Source organism: Geotrypetes seraphini, chromosome 6 (assembly GCF_902459505.1).
Source record: "Geotrypetes seraphini chromosome 6, aGeoSer1.1, whole genome shotgun sequence".
In the NCBI taxonomy this organism is placed as follows: domain Eukaryota; kingdom Metazoa; phylum Chordata; class Amphibia; order Gymnophiona; family Dermophiidae; genus Geotrypetes; species Geotrypetes seraphini.
In genome coordinates this window covers 143,872,253-143,896,070 of record NC_047089.1, presented here as the reverse complement: position 1 = coordinate 143,896,070, position 23,818 = coordinate 143,872,253, and the positions used below count along the sequence as shown (strand labels likewise).

General features: G+C 42.8%; 1 protein-coding gene across 1 annotated transcript in view; it reads left to right on the top strand.

Moving 5' to 3' along the window:
- Positions 1–23,818, top strand: part of AFF3 (AF4/FMR2 family member 3) — a 568,800-nt gene that overhangs the window by 256,116 nt on the left and 288,866 nt on the right. The window contains exon 5 of the mRNA XM_033950007.1: positions 16,455–16,541. Within this exon, the coding sequence (XP_033805898.1) occupies positions 16,455–16,541 (87 nt within the window). The remainder of the gene's footprint in view (positions 1–16,454; positions 16,542–23,818) is intronic.

Below are 23,818 nucleotides of genomic sequence, written 5' to 3'. Positions count from 1 at the left end.
TTCAGTTCTGTTTTCTATTGGTAACCAGTGTAGTTCTATAAGCAGTGGTGTGACATGGTCAGATCTTGATTTGTATATGAGTTTTACTGTAGTATTTTGCATCAGTTTTTTTAATTAATTTCACAGAGATATCTAAGAGTAGAGCATTGCAGTAGTCTAGTAGTGACAATATCATTGTCTGTACTAATATCCTCTAATGCTGCTGGAAATAGTGGCTTACCCTTCTTGGTTTTTGTAATGTAAGAAAAGATTTTAGAACTAAGTTGTTGCTGTACTCATACTATGTTTGGCAGAAATTTGAAGAAAATTATCTGAATGGTTTGAAAATTATTGCCAGGGGAAGGGATTGGGCTAGTTGTAAGGTTGTGGCTTTAAACTGGCCCAATCAAAAAATCACTAATACAATAAGGTGTAGTTATACGAGAACCAATCAATTTTTAGGGAGCAAAGGACCTCAGTAACCATGTTGTTAGACTTTCAATGAATTCCACACACAAGTGGTGTGCAATTCTCCATCACTGCATCTGAAAACAGATATAGTGGAATTAGAAAAGATACAGGCAACAAAAATGATAAAAGGGATGGGACTATGAAGAAAAGCTAAAGTGGCCAGGGCTCTTCAGCCTGGAGAAAAGACAGCTCAGGAGAGATATAAAAAACTAAGTGGAGCATAATGGGTAGATGTGAATCATTTGATTGCTCTTTCCAAAAATACTAGGACTAGAGGGCACGCAATGAAGCTATTAAATAGTAGATTTAAAACAAAGTGGAGAAAATATTTCCTCACTCAAAGTGTAATTGGATTCTGGAATTCATTGCCTGAGAATGTGGTAAAAGCAGTTTGTTTCCCAGGGCATTAGCATACTAAAGGGGGGGAGATCCGCCCCGGGTGCAAGCCCTGAGGGGGTGCTCCTGGTCCGGTTCCCCCCCCCCCCCATGCGCCGGGTGTCACGTCTGGAAACAGCCTGCACAAGATCGCGATGCCAGCGATCTTTGCCTGCTTCGGCAGTTTCCTCCGCCGCGGTCCCGCCCCCTCCTCTGACATCAGAGGAGGGGGCGGGACCGCGGCGGAGGAAACTGCCGAAGCAGGCAAAGATCGCTGGCATCGCGATCTTGTGCAGGCTGTTTCCCCAGGGGAGGTCTTGCATTTACTTGCATTTACTTCTAATCTAAGCACTGCTCGCAGTAGCAGGCAGCAAGTCACACAAGATGGATGCAACACCTTCCTGTTTCCAGCAAGGCAGGATGTATCAGAGGGAACTTCTTCAAGAAAGTTGCAGGCAGTGTGTGTATATTGGTGCCTGCCACTGTTGGCAGTGTTAGAAGGAGAAATTGTCTCTTACCTGCTAATTTTCTGTGTTTGAGTTTCTCAGACCATTCTTGATGAGTGGATATATGACCTCCACAGCAGAGGGGGAGATTGAGAATGACTGAGTGACTTCAGCTTATAAAGGGGTACAAGGAGGCAGTGGCGTACTAAAGGGGAGGGGGCAGTCCACCCTGGGTGCAAGCCCTGAGGGGGTGCTCCCGGTCCGGTTCCCCCCCTGCGCTGGGTGTCACGTCTGGAAACAGCCTGCACAAGATCGCGATACCAGCAATCTTTGCCTGCTTTGGCTGTTTCCTCCGCTGCGGTCCCGCCCCTCCTCTGACGTCAGAGGACGGACCTCCCCCCCGCCCCCCCCTTAGTACGCTACTGCTCTGTAGCTGACTCTGCTTTCTTCACAAACCACAGCTCCACAACGGTGGTTTGTGATGCCGTACTCGGTAAAGGTACCAGCAATGGAACAAACTTGCAGGGTCAGCAGCCTGGATGTCTCCCAGGAGGTGATGAAGCGATGCACCCACTACAGGGCTGGCTCTAGCCCTAGTCAAATTTGGCACCAGCCTAAGATGGCACAATTCGGGAGGGGGAGGGTCCAAATGAAATATGGGAAAAGGGAGGACAGAGATGGCAGATGGATAGTTAGCACGGAGAAAGAAGAAAGAAGGAGACCCTGGCAATCAAGTTATCAGAAGACAACCAGAGCCTTGGACCAACAAGATTTGAAAAATAACCAAACAACAAAAGGTAGAAAAACTAATTTTATTTTCTGTTTTGTGATTACAATATGTCAGATTTGAAATGTGTATCCTGCCAGAGCTGGTGTTAGACCGCAAACATGAGCTAGGATTTAACAGAGAGAGGAAAGGTCCTTTTTGTTTCTTTATTTTATTTACATCACAGCGCCAGTGTGGTTAGGAGAAGCCAAAGGGGGGTGAAAAAGCTATAAAATAAACCCACCAGGATGTTTGAAAAAAACACCCAATTGGGCAGGAAAATCGAATCGATAAACCAATTCAATACGCTGAATCGAATCAAAATTTTTTCTCCTGAATCTGGCAGCACTAGTTTGCGCTACTGTCTTAGACTTTAGGACCTGGGATTGGGGAGAGATGGCATCCTCAGTACTTTATAATGCAAGTGAAATGAGGATTTGGTCAGACTTTTGAAGGGTCTGCAGAAGAAAAATATTGCATAGGCCGGGGACATGAGACAGCAGGAAATGGGAACTTTTCTTCCTTCTATTTTTGTGAATGGAAAGGCTGAGGATGTCAGAGAGTTCAGTTAAAATATATGCTTTATAAGAAAATATAATAATGTGTTTTATAAAGTTTATAGCATTGCTGGCCAATCCGGTAAGGTGTTCCTAGTGGTGGTGGTGGCAGCGTGTCAATATGTTGAGAGGAAGAGGTGGTCTGGGAAATTCTGCTTAGCAAACTCCGGGCCCATTTCTACCCCCCAGTTAGTCCACTCCACTCAACTGGTTCACATACTGAGTGGGTCTTTGGGTGTTGTTTTGGGATCTCTTCCAGTGGTTTGTCAGTATCTCCTTCTGGTCCAAGGAAGGAAACTTTGTTAACCTTAGCATTGACCTACAGAATATGTTTGTAACAGCGCTGCTTGTGTGGCATTAGGCTATGTAGTGATCGAAAGAAAAAACCAGACCTTTGCACATTTTTGCACTATATGGTGGGTGTATGAGGAGATTCACATTTCCTGCACAGCTAAGTCTGTTTGAAGTTACCTTGTGCTGTATTTGACATCTAGCAAGGTCTCTGTTTGGAAGGAAAGATCTAAACTTAAAAATGAAGTGGCCAGAAGTTATGATAAAAGCAGATAGTGTAGCTGGTTTTAAGAAAGATTTTGACAAATTCCTGGAGGAAAAGTCCATAATCTGTTATTAAGATATGGGGGATGTGTCTGCTTGCCCTGGATCGGTAGCATGGAATGTTGCTACTCTTTGGGTTTTGACCAGGTATTAGTGACCTGGATTGGCTACCATGAGAATGGGCTACTGGGCATGTTGGACCATTGGTCTGACCCAGTTAGGCTATTCTTATGTTATGTTCTCATCTGTAGGGGCCTTTGTTTTCACTTCTTATTTTAATGTATTTTTTTTCTGGGAACTTATCAGTGTTTTTTATAATGGGAACAAAAATGGAAGAGAATTAATGTGTGTGGAATGAGGCGGTAACTAATTTCTTCAGCTAAATAATTCAATCCACCTCAACCAGACATAGGAGAACTCACGCACCATTCACAGACCCTCCAACCAAAAACATCAAACGAAAAAAAAAACTGTTCGACAACCTCCTAGCCATTCGAGCTGCAACACTCGACCCCCAACTCTACAACCTATTGACCTTGACCACAGACTACAAAACCTTCAAAAAGAAATAAAAACACTTCTATTCAAAAAACACATAAAAACGAACTAACACAATCAGAACTGTCCCAAGCATCACCTGCAACTACTCCATATGTACTTCTGATGTCATGACAATTCAGACATAATTTATGTTATGTTATGTTTGGAATAATGGTTACATATATGGTTCAATAAAAGAAAATTTTCACTGCCTGTTTCTATTCTGACCATTTATTTCATTTCATGGTCATTACAAAAAATATTTTTTTACATTGGGGGGGGGTGTCAAAAAATGATGGGCCCCGGGTGCCACATACCCTAGGTATGCCACTGTCCCAGGGTTTAAAAAAGGTTAGGATAATTTCCTAAAACAAAACTCCATAAGCTATTATTAAGATGTACTTTGGGAAATCCACTGCTTATTCCTAGGATAAGCAGCAGAACATTTATTTTACTCCTTGAGATCTTGCCAGGAACTTGTGATCTGGGTTGGCCATTGTTAGAAACAAGATACTAGACCTTATGGACCTTCGGACGGTCCCAGTATGGCAACTCTTATGTTCTTATTTTCTTTCCTCAGTCCTTAAAAAAATCCCTCTTGTATTATAACTTAAAACTTCTCACCTTCAAAGAATTTTTCTCAATACTCAATGGGGCTCATAATCAGAAAAGAAATATGTCTAAAATCCTACCCAAATTGGCACTTGGATGACCTTAAAGACAGGTTGTCCAAGTGCCGATAATCAAAAACAGGTTTTAGATGTATCTAAAACTAGCTTAGGCCTTTTCAGAGCCGCTGTACGCCCAAAGCTAAAGGGGGCGTTTTAGGAGGAATGGTGATGGCAGGATTTGGGTGGGACGTGGGCTGATCTAGACTTAGTCATGCTGCAAGTATAACCGAAAGTTTAAGGAGACTGCCTAGATGGAGCTTATACATAGTGACTTAGGCGATGTAAAAACAGGACTAAATGCCCAGAAGGTAAAATGAATAAAGAATTTATATTTAAAAAACCCCAAAATGACTAGATAACCATTGCAGACACAAAGTACAGACCCCATACACTCCCCCAGTGATCACTGACCCCCACTGCCGCCATAAAAATCTGAATGAAAACATACATACCTGCCTCCAGAACATCAGCACCTGGCATAGGAAAGCCTAGTAAAGCTGCACAGAGGTGGCTTAAGTTTTGCCTCCAGGCTCTTGCCATTGTTTCTACATTTTGGCAGATTCAACCTCATACTTCTCTATATATAATTATGAGAACAGAAAATGAATTTTGAAATTTACATGAAAAGAATGAAACGAAGAATGAAAGACTGATGATATAGATGTATGGAGTTTTTTCAGATCAGTGATGAAACGGATGGCTTAGGGTACTGTGTAGTCTGATAAAAGCAGTGTCATTTTTGATGACGCAATGTCCGTGTATGAGGTCTGTTTTCTCCATTTTTTTGTATTCATTTATTTTCTGTCTGGTTTGATTTACTTTTGAAGAGATAGTGTGAATGAGGTTCTTCTGCTGAATCTTTCATACAGTACGTTTCTTTTTGAATTTGGGGGTGGGCTAGTGAACCATAGAAAGGAGGACCCAGGCCCATAAGCCATTCTAACCACTGCATTCATGGTGAAACATGCACCCACCAAAAAAACCCCAAAACCCTATTGTACTGCAATATAGGTGGCACCTACAGTTATTAGGGTGGTAGACAGGTGGGTCTAGTAGGTTTTGCGGACTCACCATGACCTATAAGGGAGTTGTAGTGAGATGTTTGTGGCACCCTTTTTGTAAAGTTTGTAGCAATGCCCTGTAAGGTGCCCCACTACTCTGTTGCCATGTCTGGGTGGTCATTCTATCACTTTGCTGGCCCCTCCCACATCCAAAAGGTCTTGTTCTAGGTGTTTTTGACATGGACGAATTTTTGAATGAGAATGGGGCATAAAAATAGACAACTTAGCAGTCTGGACAATCAAACGGCTAGATGTACAAATAGACGATTCTCAAAAAATATATATTTTGAGCTTTGGATATGTCCGACTTTGGGCGACTAGGGACTTAGGCCCAAAATGGACTTAGAGACGTATTTTTTTTTATTATGCCCCTCCATGTGTCTATGAAGTCAAGTGCCTGCCTTAAATGAAAAAAGAAAACTAATCTGATGCCCAGCAGGGCCACTGTTTTACTCATTGCTGGCTTCTTCAGGGGTTCTCTATATTGTATGTGCTCAATTTCAATGTAATTTTAAAAAGACAGAAAAATATTTAATTATGCATCAGATAACTTCTATTTCATTCTTCTTCATGTTTGATTTACAATATACACCCACTACTCATCAAAAATGACACTGCTTTTATCAGACACCAACAGACCATCTTTTAAAGGGCTAAATCATCAATTCCACTAAGAGATGAAATACTCTACAACTGAATACAAGTAAAGATGATTAATGAACAATGTGCACTAAGGCCCTGATTCTCCAAAAGTGCGTCCCGATTTTAGGCAGCTGTAGACGTCCTACAGCTGTCTAATCAGCCAATCGGGATGCACGTTTAAAAAAAAAAAAAAAAATGCTCCCCAGGCAGGCCTGAAGGCGCCTCCGGGAGCCTAGGGAGACCTGCAAGATGCCTAAGCTCGCCTACAGGCCTTAGGCAAACTTAGGCGGCCCTACGCGTCTCCCTAGTAGAGGAAGAGACGCTTAAAATGTAGGCCAGCAAAATGCTGGTCTACATTGTAAGTAGACGCGGCTGCTATACTGATCGCGGCAAGGGATCTCCCTGCTGCAATAAAGTATAGCGGCCGCGGCCGCCTGTCCCATCACCGACAGGAGGATGCCTAACTCCTCCTGTCGGAACCCCGAACCCCGGAACCCCCTCCCCCCCAAACTCGTAATCGCCGACAGGAGGATGCCCAACTCCTCCTGTCGGAACCCCGGAACCCCCTCCCCCCCAAACTCGTAATCGCCGACAGGAGGATGCCCAACTCCTCCTGTCGGAACCCCGGAACCCCCCCCCCCCCAAACTCGTAATCGCCGACAGGAGGATGCCCAACTCCTCCTGTCGGAAAGCCCAACGACCCCCCGCCCCAACTAATCTCCCTCCCCCAACTAACCTTTCAATGTTGGTCAGCTGGACGGGTCTTGCTGCCGTCCAGCCGACGGGTCTGCCTCGTGGAAATGAGATGGCACACCCCTTCCCGGCCCATCCCCGCTAAATCTAAGGCCTGATTGGCCCAGGCTGTAGAAGCCTGGACCAATCAGGCTTAGGCATAGCGGGTCCGCCCATCCCCACTAATCCTAAGGCCTGATTGGCCAAGGTGCCTAGCCTGGGCCAATCAGGCCTTAGATTTAGCGGGGATGGGCCGGGAAGGGGCGTGCCGTCTCATTTCCACGAGGCAGATCCGTCGGCTGGACGGCAGCAAGACCCGTCCAGCTGACCAACATTGAAAGGTTAGTTGGGGGAGGGAGATTAGTTGGGGCGGGGGGTCGTTGGGCTTTCCAGCAGGAGGAGTTGGGCATCCTCCTGTCAGCGATTACGAGTTTGGGGGGGAGGGGGTTCCGGGGTTCTGACAGGAGGAGTTGGGCATCCTCCTGTCAGCGATTATGAGTTTGGAGGGGGAGGGGGTTCCGGGGTTCTGACAGGAGGAGTTGGGCATCCTCCTGTCGGCGATTACGAGTTTGGGGGGGAGGGGGTTCCGGGGTTCCGACAGGAGGAGTTGGGCATCCTCCTGTCGGCGATTACGAGTTTGGGGGGGAAGGGGGTTCCGGGGTTCCGACAGGAGGAGTTGGGCATCCTCCTGTCGGCGATTACGAGTTTTGGGGGGGAGAGGGGTCCGGGGTTCCGACAGGAGGAGTTGGGCATCCTCCTGTCGGCGATTACGAGTTTGGGGGGGAGGGGGCTCGGGGTTCCGACAGGAGGAGTTAGGCATTCTTCTGTCGGTGATGGGACAGGCGGCTGCAACAACCGTGGCCGCTATACATATTGCAGCAGGGAGATCCCTTGCTGCCATAAGTATAGCGGCCGCGTCTAATTTAACCCGATTCTCTAAAGACGCCGGTTACAGAATCGGCGTTTAGTATAGGACGCCTCTCCCGGGCGGCCTGCCTGGGGAGCATTTTTTTTTTAAAAACGTGCATCCCGATTGGCTGATTAGACAGCTGTAGGACGTCTACAGCTGCCTAAAATCGGGACGCACTTTTGGAGAATCAGGGCCTAATTGTTTATAAAAAAATACACTCCAATTACTGAATTTAAACCATTGGGCTCTTGAGATTGCTATTTAAATATACATTGTACCACCTGTTGCTGCAAAAGCTTCATTCAGTTTACCACCTTGTGAATGGGATATAACTCTGTTGACAATAAAACATTTTAAGTCTTTAAACGTATGCTGATATGTGCTGCAATGCAAAACTAATGGCTCTCAATCCAGAACTCTTTTTAAATTTGATTCATGTTCCATCACCCTAACTCTAAACATCCTAAAGGTCATACCAATATAGAATTTCAAACACAGACATTGTATTGCTTAGATTACATGGAGAGGTATTGTCGATATGATGCAACAATTCAGTTTGAATATTCAGCTGATATTATCACATTACTTTTTTGAATGTGGCGATTACATATCAGGATGGAAATTTTAGTTCTTCAGTGTATGTGAAACCAATGGACAGGAATACTATTCTTACTTTTGATAGTATGCATCCAAAGCATGTTAAATCCAGTCTGCTTTTTTCCCAATTCATCAGATATAGACATATATGTGATACTACCCAGTCATTTAAAACCACAGCTGTGAATTTGGTGGAAAAGTTTGAAAATAGAGGGTACCTTAAGAAGATAGTACATGATGCATTTAAGCAAGCTCTGTTGAATAATCAGAACCTTTTATTATAGACAAAATCAGATGTAATTGATACTGAATCAGCGTAGTGTATATTAAAATATTTGAGTTCTTTGTTCAAAGTGTCCTCATGTATTAAACATCATCTACGGCTGCTTGAGGCGCACCCTATTTTTTCCCAAATAAGATATATGGTGTCCTTCTCTAGGAATTCCAATCTTGCAGACCAAGTTTGTTGAGTAGATGTTTGGTCAGATCAGCTGATGATAATGGGTGGTGAGATGGTTGACAGGAGCCTATGGGAGACTTTTACAGGTTGTGAGACCTATTCCTACATTTTGCTGAAGTTGCTAGTCACAGGCTTGTGCAAACTAGTTTCAGTTCAGATGCTGAGATGCTAATGTGTCAAACACCAAATGAAGGCAAACACTTATGTCTTGGAACTCAAATCAACCCCACTTCCATACAACGCTTCTAAATCTTCTTTTAATCAAATCTTCTTTCACCTTGCGATATTTATATTTATAAAAGTCAATATTGCTTGTTATAGACCTCAGAAAACACCCTCCTCCATCTCACACTGGTAAGCATTTCTGACGGGGAGTTAACTGGTGTACACTCCTCACCGGTCCAGACTCGACTATTCAATTTAATTCTCTTAGTTTTTAAGATACAATCAACCACTTATTCTTTATGGTGTTGTACTTATCTAATGTGTGGTTCAGCAGTTGGACCCAACATGTTTCGCTTCCGCTCCGTCAGGGATCCACACTAAGTAAAAAAAATATCACATCCATTACAAATCGTACAAGACTATACGTAAACTCTATAGTGAAATCATTTCTATCTACTTATTGTCTTATTTACATACCATTGCCACTAACATCCACCCCGCAAATCAGTTAATATGCAAGATGGCGACGGCATCTTTTAAGTCGTTATTTATGGCTCTTACATCATGAGACCAACCCTCTTACGTACCCTTAAGTTAAACCTATCCATGAGGGACTTGATTCTAATACAAGAACACTTTCCAACAGTCCGCCGGAAGGGTCAAAAAACCGTGGGCCATTCAATCTCAGCGTTGAGCCCCATCGGCTCCATTGTATGGAGCCGATGGATCCAACGTTGTTCTTTCACATTTAATGCTGCTTTGATGTTACCTCCCACCCTCCCTTCATAAATACTATCAATTACTTTCTGAGGTCTATGACAAACAATATTGACTTTTATAAATATACATATTTATATGTAAAGAAAGAAAGAAAGAAGATTTAGAATCAGGTGGAACAATGGTATGGAAGTGGAGATGCTAATGTGTGGCATGTGAGTGTGTAGATTTCTTGCTGTGAAATCTCCCAAGGACACTAACCAGTGCTGGAAAAGACAATGAACAGTGCTAAAAGGAAAATGCAAGTCAGCAAAAACACTCCATCTGGGAACCTAAGAACTGATAACGTCATGCTGTACCCGTGTGAAGAATGGAATCTTCAAGAAGAAGAAAGTTCTAGACTCTTTAGAGAAACTGCCATGCTTACAGAAAGATGCCGAAACAAACAAAAAAAAAAGTCACTGCTGGATAATGTAAATTGTAAATTCAAGAAACTTATTTACAATTCTTTACTTAGAACTCTGCTCAGAGACATGAAGGCTGATTACTCTGCCTCACCACCCAATCATTGCAGTGTTCAAAAAATGACTCTGAGAAACTTTCAATGAATAAAGTGCTAGCCCAAACAGCTATGCTATGCTAACACTGTAAATGCTTCAATAGATTTTATATTTTTAAAGAGATGACTTAACTTGAAAATAGTGACTGGTTCCAGTCACTATTGGAACCAGTCACTATTTTCAAGTTAAGTCATCTCTTTAAAAATATAAATTCTATTGAAGCATTTACAGTGTTAGCATAGCTGTTTGGGCTAGCACTTTATTCATTGAAAGTTTCTCAGAGTCATTTTTTGAACACTGCAATGATTGGGTGGTGAGGCGGAGTAATCAGCCTTCATGTCTCTGAGCAGAGTTCTAAGTAAAAAATTGTAAATAAGTTTCTTGAATTTACAATTTACATTATCCAGCAGTGACTTTTTTTTTTGTTTCACTGACCACGGTGTATTTGAACTAGTTACCCCTGTTATATATTTTTTGTGACTTACAGAAAGATGCCGGCACTGTTGGTATGAGGTATTTTCTCTCCATTATATATGTCCAAAGTGATTTATTTCTGATTTGACAAATGCTGCTATAATACTAATTACTAGAATAAAAAAAATATTTGTTTTGGAATATACAATGTAATTTTTTTGGAGTTTTTATTTTTGGTTTTTTTATTATAACATTGGGCCTGAGGTAAAGTATTGCAGCCTTTTACTTCAGTGGTCACAAGAAATGTGATAAATTTGTGATGTAATGGAAGAAGGAAATGTTTTCTGTTGGTCAAAAGGTGATTGCAAGATTAAGTGACTCTAAAGGCGTGATTATAGGTGATTTGTTGCCCCTATGATTGTATCTACATGGGACAAACATCATGGACATTTAAGACACTATTATCAAACATAGTGTCACTATTATTAAACATATTGTATTGGAAACAAGAAACTTGAGGCATCAATGTTTCAACATTGTTTGCTTATGGGTCACTAATTCCAAGATTTGAAATTTATGGTGATAGAACAGTTAGTACTAGGTGAGAGAGGGGGTGTAATTAAAAATAAATTGAGAGAGAGTATAATTTTGGATTTACAAATTGCAGTCAGTGGAACATGCAGGTTTAAATATTACGGTTGAATAGCAAGCCTTCTTTTAAAATCAGGGGGAGTTTGGCTTCTGTTTACTTAAGTAATTGAAGCCACAATAAGTGATTTGTAAGGGTCATTTGAAAGTTCAATGACATCATTAATGAGCTATGGGTAAGGCTATGTGGTCACATAAACTCCGCATAATGAATCTTATGAGATGATTGGTTAGGGCTGTAAATGTTGTTTTGAAATCCTAGGGCCATCTTGTAATCAGCATTGAGAGAGCTTGATTTCCAGTTGATTCTCCTGAAACAGTGGCAGTGGCTGTGAAACAAGGACCTTGACAAGAGATTCCAGTGCTCTTCCCATCCAAAGTGAATTACAAATGTTCTTATTTGGAAGCTGAATCAGAAGCAAAATTGGACAGTCTCTACTCCCATATGCAGAATATCTTAAACACAAGTCTGGATCTGCTCTTTCATGTCCAACTTATCTTGTCATTCGAATATCAGATCTCTAATATTATAACAAGCCCATTTATAAGATCTCTTCAGCAGGCTAATTGAATAGCCCCATTCAACCAACTGAGTTATTAGGTCACTGAGCTATGAGGTCATGGGCTTGTCGCTTGAAATCCTTTAAACTGGAACAATTTCTTCTAATCCTTAGCATTTGAGAAAAGGGGATACTATTTTTTCAAATGCTAAGGATAGCAGCTGGAATATGCTTTAAAAGTGTTCCTATCAGTGGGCTTAACAAATGTCTTTGTAATAAAGCCATCCTCACACTGATTAATGAAAATGTCCAAAAAAATTAATGTTGTCATAAGAATAATGGTCCACAAATTGAATATTCTCATCACAGCTGTTCAACCATTGTACAGATTTATGAAATTTTTCAATAGTCCCAGTCCACAACATGAAAACATCATCAATATAGCACCCCAACTAGAGATTTTTCAGCAAAAGGTGAACAATAAACCTAAGTGGTCTTAAAATGGGTCATGTATAACATAAGAACATAAAAACAGCCATACTGGGCCAGGGCTGTGATCCATCTAGTCCAGTTCACTGTTTCCACAGTGGCCAATATAGGTTACAAGTACCTGGTAGCAACATTCCATGCTACCAATCACAGGGTAAGCAGTGGATTACCCCATATCTGTCTCAATAACAGACTATGGACTTTTCCTCCAGGAACTTGTCCAAATCTTTTTTAAGATCAGCTATGTTAACCGCTGTTACCACATTCTCTGGCAACACATTCCAGAGCTTAACTATTTTCTGACCACCCCTTTTACAAAACCATACAAGAGGATTTTAGCGCTAGCCAGCATGCTGAATGCTTTACACTGCTCCGCGCTCATAGGAACACTGACTGGAAGCAGTGCAGAAAATTCAGTGCACCAGCCAGTGCTGAAAACCTCTTGCGCAGTTTGTAAAAGGAGGAGTGAGTGATAACATATTTCCTCCTATTACAATTGAAGGGGCATATCGCCAATCCACTGATTTGCAAATACAATTGATCATCAAACATAAAAAATAAAATGTATTCTTCATAGGTAATTACATGAATTGAAGCAAAAAATCCATAGGGACAAAATGTCTCTTAGCTGTAACATTCTATTGTCCAGAACTTCACAGATGTCTTCTAAAGCAGCATCCTATGGAATAGAAGTATTAAGAGGAAACATCTAAAGCAGGGGTGTCAAAGTCCCTCCTCGAGGGCCGCAATCCAGTCGGGTTTTCAGGATTTCCCCAATGAATATGCATGAGATATATTAGTATACAATGAAAGCAGTGCATGCAAATAGATCTCATAGGGAAATCCTGAAAACCCGACTGGATTGTGACCCTCGAGGAGGGACTTTGACACCCCTGATCTAAAGTAACCATCAAAAACAAGCCATCACCGACATTTGCCCCTTCTTTTATGAACACATAGCACGGTTTAATTAAGAAGGGGATCACAAACAGATCGGAGAAGGTTATCATGACGCTGTACCGGGCCATGGTATGCCCTCACCTGGAATACTGCGTCCAGCACTGGTCGTCGTACATGAAGAAGGAAACGGTACTACTAGAGAGGGTCCAGAGAAGAGCGACTAAAATGGTTAAGGGACTGGAGAAGTTACCGTACAGTGAGAGATTAGAGAAACTGGGCCTCTTCTCCCTTGAAAAGAGGAGACTGAGAGGGGACATGATTGAAACATTCAAGATAATGAAGGGAATAGACTTTGTAGATAAAGACAGGTTGTTCATCATCTCCAAGGTGGAGAGAACGAGAGGGCACTCTATAAAATTAAAAGGGGATAGATTCTGTACATATGTAAGGAAGTTCTTCTTCACCCAGAGAGTGATAGAAAACTGGAATGCTCTTCCGGAGGCTGATATAGGGAAAACATCCTCCAGGGATTCAAGACAAAGTTAGACAAGTTCTGCTGAACCAGAATGTATGCAGGTAAGGCTAGACTCAGGGCACTGGTCTTTGACCTAAGGGCCGCCGCATGAGAGGACTGCTGGGCACGATGGACCACTGGTCTGACCCAGCAGCAGCAATTCTTATGTTCTTAAGAAGAGCAGCCAAAGTGTGTGGAGTGTGTGGCGCAGAGGAGTGTGTGGCACAGTGGTTGGATCTACAGCCTCAGCACCCTGGGGTTGTGGGTTCAAACCCCGCACTGCTCCTTGTGACCCTGGGCAAGTCACTCAGTCCTCTATAGCCCAAGGTACGTTAGATAGATTGTGAGCCCACCGGGACAGATAGGGAAAATGCTTGAGTACCTGATTGTAAAAACCGCTTTGATAACCTTGATAAGCGGTATATCAAATCCTAATAAAACTTGAAACTTAAAAGGGATGGAACTCCTCTCATATGAGGAAGGGCTAAAGAGGTTATGGCTCTTCAGCATGGAAAAGAGACAGCTGGAGGAGAGTGCTATGACTGAAGTCTACAAAATTTAGAATGGTGTAGAACAGATAAAAATGAATCAATTTTTAACTCTTTCAAAAAGTACAAATACCAGGGAACACTGAATGAAATTACATGGAAATACTTCTAAATAAAAAGGAGGAAATAGTTTTTCACTCAAAGAAGAGTTAAGCTCTGAAATGCATTGCTAGCGAATGGTAACAGTGATTAACATAGCCAGGTTTAAAAAAAGGTTTGGACACGTTTCTGGAGGAAAAGTCCATAGTCTTCTATTGAGACATACTTAGGGGAAGCTACTGCTTGTCCTGTGATCGATAGCATGGAATGTGCTAATATTTGGGTTTCTGTAAGGTACCATGACTTCGATTGGCCACTGTTGGAAACAGGAAACTGGGCTAGATGGACCACTGATATGACCCAGAATGACTATTCTTATGTTCTTATATTTTTATTAGCACATGTTAAATCTATTAATGTACCGTAATAAAAGGACCCCTCTATATTTTTAGAGCCTAGGTCATACTGCATGCCTTACTTCTATGTTGGTAATTTCAAATTTTTGAGGAATGATAGGTTTCTCCTGTTTTTGAGACAAAATGCAACAAATAATCCAGCAAAAGAGTCATGTTTTTCTTTGTAAGATTGTAAAAATATGGTTATGCATCAGGCTTACAGGAACTTTTAATGGGATATGTGAGTTTTATAAACTAGGTATATTGGGCATATGTAGTTCTGAATGTATTGTGTTTTGTACAATTGTTAATTGCCTCAATAAATCTGAAAAAATACATAAATGAAAATGTATTATCCTCGGTGGACACTCTGCCTGGTCTAAAGTCAACTGTAAAAGATGGCACATCTCTGAGCATTTCTATCACTACTATCACATACAGTATTTCTGTGCCTCTTGCAGAAGTTATATTCTCCATTCCACCCCGCCTGTGTTATCTATTGCAAGTTCATACAGAAAAATATTTGTTTCTTTAATTCGTATTCTATCCTGTTGTCCCCAAAGAACTCAGAATGGCTTACACAATTACTTATACACAAACAGAATAGAAGTAAAATAATGACATTCCCCTGATATATCATATTGGCGAAATATAGTACTATGTCAGGTGCTATGTGGAAGGATGGGTGATTGAGTGGCAAGAAAGAATAATAAGATAAGAATATTTATTTAAAATAAGCTTATTTTGCACAGATGATATTGAAGTATTGAATTTTGAAAGAAACTTGATGTTGTCAGAAAAATTAGGGAAAACCCCCCAAGATTGATAAAGAGCTGAGTGAGTACTTACAGTGTTTTGTTTACTGGAAACTCACGTTCTGAAGACCCATAAAATAATGTTATTGAGGGAGATTTTGTGTGTGATTTAACAACTTTCAAATGGACATATATGTTTACTGGTGGCCATCAACAGGTAAATCTGCTATCTGTGGAATTTAAATGTTATGTTAATAGTGCTAGGTTGAAACTAGTTCCTTTAATCAGCCCAACACTATCCACAAAGTGAAAAGGTAGAGAAAAGGAGAGAGGAGTGGCTATTTTCAACTGTTATCCAGATAGTTTGCAGAGGCTGCTATCACAGTTTACCACATATAGGGGAATTCTATATATGGCTCAGAACAGTTAGGTGCTACTTCTATGCCAAATTCCGACTGATGCAAGGCACCAAAATGGAGCAGAAATGAAAGATCTGTGTGAAAGTACACGTATGCTGCACCCATATATAGACTAACACCAAAGGGTTTCTGCTTAGGTCTGCAAAGGGTGTGTGGCCATGGAAAGGGCATGGGTGTATCAGGGGCATTCCCTTAAAATGCCAAGTGCAATTTCTAATTTGCATATGTTCTCACATATTTAAAAATAGAAGTGAATGATTTTGTTTTATTTATTTATTCATCTTTCTATACCGTTCTCCCAGAAGAACTCAGAACGGTTTACATGAATTTATTCAGGTGCTTGAGCATTTTTTAAGTTTCCAAGTCTAGTTACATATACTGCATTAGGCAACAATAGGTGGTTGCCCAGGGAGCATCTTCATGCAGGCAGCAAAGAGCAGCTGTAGGCAAAGCAAAAAATTTGATCTTGACAGCTACAAAACTCAATAGAACCATTGGCACATAACTTAACTTGCACTTATTAGGCTCTGATTATATTATCTGCACATCATTGATATGTCACTATTTGCTTTTCTCTTATATTTTAATATGGCATGAATAATGTCTTACTGAAATATGTTTTATTCTAGGAAATGACATATTCCTGGCCTCCTCCTGTTTCTGCTATTCACGTGCCTGGAAAAGCTGACACAAACCAGCTTCTATCTCTGAACAAGGTGAGACCTTATATTGTCTAGGAAAACATCTCAGATTAAAAATATATATATACACAGGGCTTAATTTCTGGGGGAACAGCCTGGAAAACAAATCTATTTACACTTCTCCCTCTGTATTTGCGGTTTCAGCATTCATGGTTTCGATTATTTGTGGTTTTTAGTTTGCTGGCTCCTCCCCCCCCAATTACATCAGTTTGCATAGAGAAATCGCTGATTCAAGCATTTACAGAGAAAATCGCTGATTCCCAGTACTTTCTTCACGGTGTTTTGCCTCTCCTTCAGGAACAGGCCAGGTCTCCCACCATGTTATTCGCGGTTTCACCATATTTACAATGGTTTTTAATAGAAAACAGCGAATGACATAAGAAAAAGTTATTCACGGTTTTTCTGTATTCGCGGATCTGTTAATCCCCTATCACAGCGAATATGGAGGGAGAAGTGTACTTCTTTTCAGATTCCAGAGCTACAGTAATGTTGTACTCCAGCCCCTCCTTTCGAAGGTGAGCCTGGAGCAGAGCAGAGAACAGGCACTCTTCTTCTTTTCAGCCTCACTTTTCCTTTTGATCTTGCTCCTGGTCCTCCCACCTTTTTTTTTTTTTTTTTTTTAAGGCCCACTTTTTTGAAACTGCTTTCAACTCTTAACTCTTAACTCCCACTCACTGCTGTCAGATACCTATACCCACTATGATGAAATTAGATTGTAAGCTCTTCTGAGCATGGATTGTCTACTGTGTGTTAGAATGTACAGTGCTGTGTACGCCTTTCAGCACTATAGAAATAATAAATAGTAGTAGTAGTAATCCTAACACACCTTTCCTGGTCCTCCCTCCTCCCTCCTCCCATACCTTTCCACTCCTTTTTTGTCCACAAATTAATTCTGCTATATACATATGGCTTTGAAAACAAATTTTTCTGTTTGATTCTTTCATATTCTACACAGACTTGTAATAAAGCAGGCTCTGTTGGGCTAATGTGTCCAAATGAGGTAGTTTTGCATATACCATGACAGCATTATTATAGCTCACTCTTCTTTCAAGGCACAAAGGAAGAACATAAAGTCAAGAGAAATCTGTTAACATATACTATAAATCCAAACTTCAAGACAAACAAAAATGCCTCACTGAGACAACAAAACAACCGCATAACTGGCTAGGGGCACTAGCTCTATCTAGGCTTAGGCAAATCATTGGAGCCATCCCAGCTGGGGATGCTATAGCAAAAATTGGTTTACATCAGAGGTTTCCAACCTTGTTTATGTAAAGGGCCACAGAATGAATACTAGAAAGTAGAGAATGACACGGTGACAAAATTCATCACCGTTCCCGTCCCCGCAGATAACCGCGGGAAATAATCCCATGTCATTTTTTAGTGTCTATTTCAACCTCAGTCCTTCTACACCAGCATTCTTCAAAGTAAAGCTTGTAGGTCAGTGGTTGTGACCATTCATACTATGATTCTTCCCTCTCTCCTTAAAGAATGACATGAAGATGGTTTCCCGCGGTTATCCACGGGGAACGGTGATTAATTTTGTCACCGTGTCATTCTCTACTAGAAAGCTATGAGGGCCACCAAAAGATTTGCTTACACATACTACTAATTTTTTTAATTGCCTCGATCTACTTGTTCAGACCGGATATTAAACATTAAAAATTAACAGTAATATTGATTCTACAACACCTCAATTATATATTTAAAATTTTTACTTTATTGTAAATTGTCAACAGTAGAAAAATCCATAAATAAGAGACCTAAGTAACATACTTAAGAGATTGATTTAGTATATCAAGTGGGCAAGATTGGCAACTGTTTGAGGGTCGCAATGGAGGACTTTGGGGCTGCACTTTGGAGACCACTGGTTTGTACCTTCTAACTATGCTAATTCCTAGTTTTATCAAGCCTGTGTTGCTGAGCAGCACGAGCTAATTGCCGAGCCATCCATAGGAACAGAATGGACAGCTTGGCATTTAGCTCACACTGCTCGGAAGCACAGCTTGATAAAAGGGGGGGAGGGTAGATTTGCTGCTAGCTACATACTAGGCACCTGAAGGTCCTTAAAAATTATCTTTACAGATAGTTTCCAGTGGATGAGACTACTACTTTATTGTGATTTTTGTGGGTAGTTTTTCTGACATCAACATGCCACATCAGGTGATGAAATATGTGACTGTTTCCAGTTCAGTACCACAAAATCTGCATTTGTCTATTTTTCTATCCTGGCTGTGAATGCTCTAGTGCACTATTCTAGATTGTGTTTATGAATCTCTGTGCTTTACATTTAAATTCACCACTTTTTAACCAATCATGTGTTAGGTTTGGATTTACTTGTGATATAGGGCAGTGTTTCTCAACACACGGTATGCGTATCCTAGAGCAGTGTTCTTCAACCTTTTTACACCTATGGACCAGCGGAAATAACATAGTAACATAGTAACATAATAGATGACGGCAGATAAAGACCCGAATGGTCCATCCAGTCTGCCCAACCTGATTCAATTTAAATTTTTTATTTTTTTTTATTTTTTATTTTTTTTTCTTCTTAGCTATTTCTGGGATAATAGTAACATAGTAGATAATTATTTCGTGGACCGGCAAACTAATAAGACTGAAATTTTTTAAAACCCCATTGCCGCCCCATCCCCTCGAGCTCGGTCCCGTTAACATAGAAACATAGAAACATAGAAAATGGTGGCAGAAAAGGGCCATAGCCCATCGAGTCATAGAAACATAGAAAGATGACGGCAGAAAAGGGCTATAGCCCATCAAGTCTGCCCACTCTACTGACCCACCCCATTAAGTCTGAGTACTAATGACCTAGTTCCTTAACTCGACCCTCGTAAGGATCCTACTAGGGCATCCCATTTATTCTTAAAGTCAATAACGCTGGTGGCCTTGATCACCTGCTCTGGAAGCTTGTTCCAGTGATCTACAACCCTTTCTGTGAAGAAATACTTCCTTATGTCACTATCGAATTTCCCTCCTCTGAGTTTGAATGGATGTCCCCTTGTGACCGAGGGTCCCCTGAGAAAGAAGATGTCTTCTTCCACCTCGACACGTCCCGTGATGTATTTAAATGTCTCAATCATGTCCCCCCTCTCCCTGCGCTCCTCTAGAGTGTAGAGCTGCAATTTGTTTAGTCTTTCTTCGTACGAGAGACCCTTGAGCCCCGAGATCATCCTAGTGGCCATCCGCTGAACCGACTCAACTCTAAGCACGTCTTTACGGTAATGTGGCCTCCAGAATTGCACACAGTATTCCAGATGAGGTCTCACCATGGTTCTGTACAGTGGCATTATGACTTCAGATTTGCGGCTAACGAAGCTTCTATTGATACATCCCATAAGTTGCCTTGCTTTGGATGAGGCCTTCTCTACTTGTTTGGCGGCCTTCATGTCTGCACTGATGATTATTCCCAAGTCTCTTTCTTCTGAAGTCCTAGCTAGTGTTTCTCCATTTAAGGTGTAAGGTTTGCATGGATTTCTGCTACCGAGATGCATAACCTTACATTTCTTAGCGTTGAAGCCCAGCTGCCATGTCGAGGACCAGTTTTCCAACGTAAGCAGATCCTGCGTCATACTATCCTGCAGATTGCTTTCACTTACTATATTACATAGTTTGGCGTCATCAGCGAATAGAGTTACTTTACCCTGAAGCCCTTGGGTCAAGTCTCTTATGAATATGTTAAAAAGGAGTGGACCCAGGACCGAGCCCTGTGGCACTCCGCTGGTCACCTCCGATGTCTCAGAGAGGGTGCCGTTGACCATCACCCATTCCAAGTACCCGCCCCCCTGAATTTACTCCCTTAAAGATCCCACGTGAGCATCCCATTTTCTCTTAAAATCCGTCACGTTGTTTGCCTCAATCACCTGCAGTGGGAGTCTGTTCCAATGATCTACCACTCTTTCGGTGAAGAAGTACTTTCTGGAGTCGCTATGAAACTTCCCTCCCCTGATTTTCAGTGGGTGCCCTCTGGTGGTCGAGGGTCCCACGAGACAGAAGATATCATCTGATCCTATTCGCACAAGCCTCAAATAGTTATGATTTTATATTGAACATATTTTATTAAAGTATAAAAAGAAACAATATTCTGTACAATTGTCATTTTATAAATATAAATAATACAGGGCAAGGATCAACAAAACCCCCGTCTCCCCTCCCCTTCACATATATCCCCTCTACTATCAAGAAAACTGAATAAGCCAAATTATTACAGAATGCTACACAAATATCATGCTAACAGAATACCACAGTCACACATGGCAGGAATGGTGTTAGGGGAGTGGAACTAGGGCAACTGCCTCCTGGTCAGAGAGAGCCCTAAGCCAGCTGGAAGCTAAAGACGCACTGCCTGGGCTTTGCACTCCCCAGTTATGTCTAACATCAGCTCTAGCAGGATACATATTTTAAATCTGGTATATTCTAATCACAAGATAGAAATAAAATTATTTTTTCTACCTTTTGTCGTCTCTGGTTTCTGCTTTCATCTTCTTTTCACTCTCTTCCATCCAGCGTCTGCCCTCTGTCTCTTCAATCCAGCATCTGCCTCTTCCATCCACTGTCTGCCCTCTACCCCTCCCCCTTCCATATGGTATCTGCGTTCTTTCTATGCCCCTCTCTCCTACACCAGAACTAGCATCTTTGTCCCTCTTTCCTTATTTTTCATCTGACCCCCCTTCCCAGCATCAATCTCTTTCTACTTTGTCATTCCTCTGTCTCTCCCCTTTCTCTCATCTGATCTCTCCATTCCATCCTGATTCCTTCCCCTCCTCTAATCTCCCTGCCAGCTGTTTCCTTCCAATGTTCCTCCTCCACTGTCCAGCAGTACCTTTTCCCTTTCTTCCTCCCCTTATCCAACAATAATTCTCGTCCCTTCCCCTTCTCCCCTGTCAGCAGTACCCCCTTCCCCTCCCTTGTCCAGGAGTATCCCATCTCCCTTTCCTCCTCCTTTTATCCAACAGTAACTCTCGTCCCTTCCCTTCTCCCCTGTCAGCAGTAGCCCCTTCCCCTCCCGTGTTCAGGAGTACCCCTTCTCCCTTTCCTCCTCCTCTTATCCAACAGTAATTCTCGTCCCTTCCCTTTCCCTTCTCTCCTATCAGCAGTAGCCCCTTCCCCTCCCTTGTCCAGGAGTACCCCTTCTCCCTTTCCTCCTCCCCTTATCCAACAGTAATTCTCGTCCCTTCCCTTTCCCTTCTCCCCTGTCAGCAGTAGCCCCTTCCCCTCCCTTGTCCAGGAGTACCCTTCTACCTTTCCTCCTCCCCTTATCCAACAGTAATTCTCATCCCTTCCCTTTCCCTTCTCTCCTGTCAGCAGTAGCCCCTTCCCCTCCCTTGTCCAGGAGCACCCCTACTCCCTTCCCTCCTTCCCTCTCCAGCAAATGTTTCCTCTATGTAGGCTAGCGGCAGCTCTGTGTGCTTTTAACTTCGGCACACAGCTGCCCCTAAGCTGTATTTTAGCTGCAGTTTCATGAGGCAGCCTCGGGGCCTTTGGTAGGCCGGCCCACATTGCATCATTGAAATGGGCCGGCCTACCAAAGGCCCTGAGGCTGCCTCATGAAACCGCAGCTAAAATACTGCTTAGGGGCAGCTGTGTGCCGAAGTTAAAAGCACACAGAGCTGTCCCTGCTTCTCTGGGGGTGTGGAGACACGCGGCAGGAGTAGGAGGTGGAAGGCAGGAGTGCCGGCATAGCGACGGCAACAAGAAGTTGCACGTCAGCTGACGCCGGCACTTTTTGCTGTGGCGGGGACCCGAATCCTTCGCGGACTGGCAACATTTTTTTGCGGACCGACACCGGTCCGCCGACCGGCGGTTGAAGAACTGTGCCCTAGAGGGTACGCAGGCTGCCTGTTGGGGGTACGTGGGCTGGCTGCCGCCCATGATCTTTCCCTGCCTGATGAAGCCGCTGCTGCCGATTCCTTCCTCCCTCCCTCCCCACCTGCTGCACCCCTCCAGCCCCTAAGCCGACCTGCCACTCATCACGCTCCATCCCCGTCCCCTTCCCTCCCACAGCAACTCCGGGCAAGGATGGACTAGGCACGTACAATGACTACACACGGCCGCCCCACAAGCCTTCCCCCCGACGTCAATTCTGGCATCGGAGAGAAGATTCCAGTCAAGCCAGCGAGGAGGTAACTGGGAACACCCCCCCTCCGCTGACCCGGAAGGCTTTCTTCTGATGTCAGCTCTGACATTGGATGGAAGCCCTGTGGATCAGCTTTGAAAGGGAGGAGCAGGAACCCTGGCAGCGAGTGGGGCGGGAAGCAAGGAGGGATCAGCTTCGATGGACAGGTAGGCAGGGAGGGAGGGTAGACAGGGATCTCCGGCAGCAGTTTCAAGTTCAGCAGGTGGGGTGGGCTGCAAGGAGGGATCCCGGGCAGTGATTGTGGCTTCCACAGGTGAGCAGGGAATATCCTCTGCGGTGGCCATGCCGCATACCATGTGATGAGAAACACTGGTTTAGAAAACCACAAGAATATCTTTTGACATCATTCTGGAACATTTTCCAAATCCTGGCACCAGGAAGGCTAGGGGTTACCCTGACCAAGAGTTCTTGCAAGGGTTGCCCCATTCTTTCATCAGCCAAGGTGGGTCACAGGTATTTTCCTTCTAAAGTACAGGCCTTGGTAAAAAATCAAAATAAGTTCATGTTATATTCTGGAGCACAGGCTGTAGACCAGGCTCTGTATTGCACTAGTATAGGGGTAGGGGTAAAACCCTTAAAGCAGGATAGGCGTTCACAAGGGTGGCAGCATTTTGGGAGCAGCAAGAGATTAATATTTCATCTCTCCTCCCCTATCTCCTCATCCTATGCCCAGCATCTTTCCCCTCTTTTATGCCCCACCACTGCTATCCTAGCTCTTGCCAGATTTGGCAAAAGTTCAAACAGACTCAACATCAGCCTGTCCTGTTCTTCCTCTAACATGACCACTTTTGTTGAAGGGGGCAGGATGTGGCAATGCTTGAGTAAGAGCTTTTATTTAAAGGCCATATGCTAACATTATGTTAGCCCCAGTCTGGGAATTGATAGGGCAATAATAATGGGGGACAGGAAAAAGGGAGATGATGCTAAACATGGGATGAGGGGCATATGTAAGTAGAGAGGAGATGCAGAATGGAATGGGGAGGGGTAGGAAGTGGAGAAGGATATGCTGGCCACCTACAAGTAGAAGAAGGGGAGGTGCTAGATTAGGATAATTGGGAAGGGAATAGAAGATGATGGACAACAATAATAACTTTATTTATAATAATAATAACAACAACTATTTTTCTATACCACCAACACC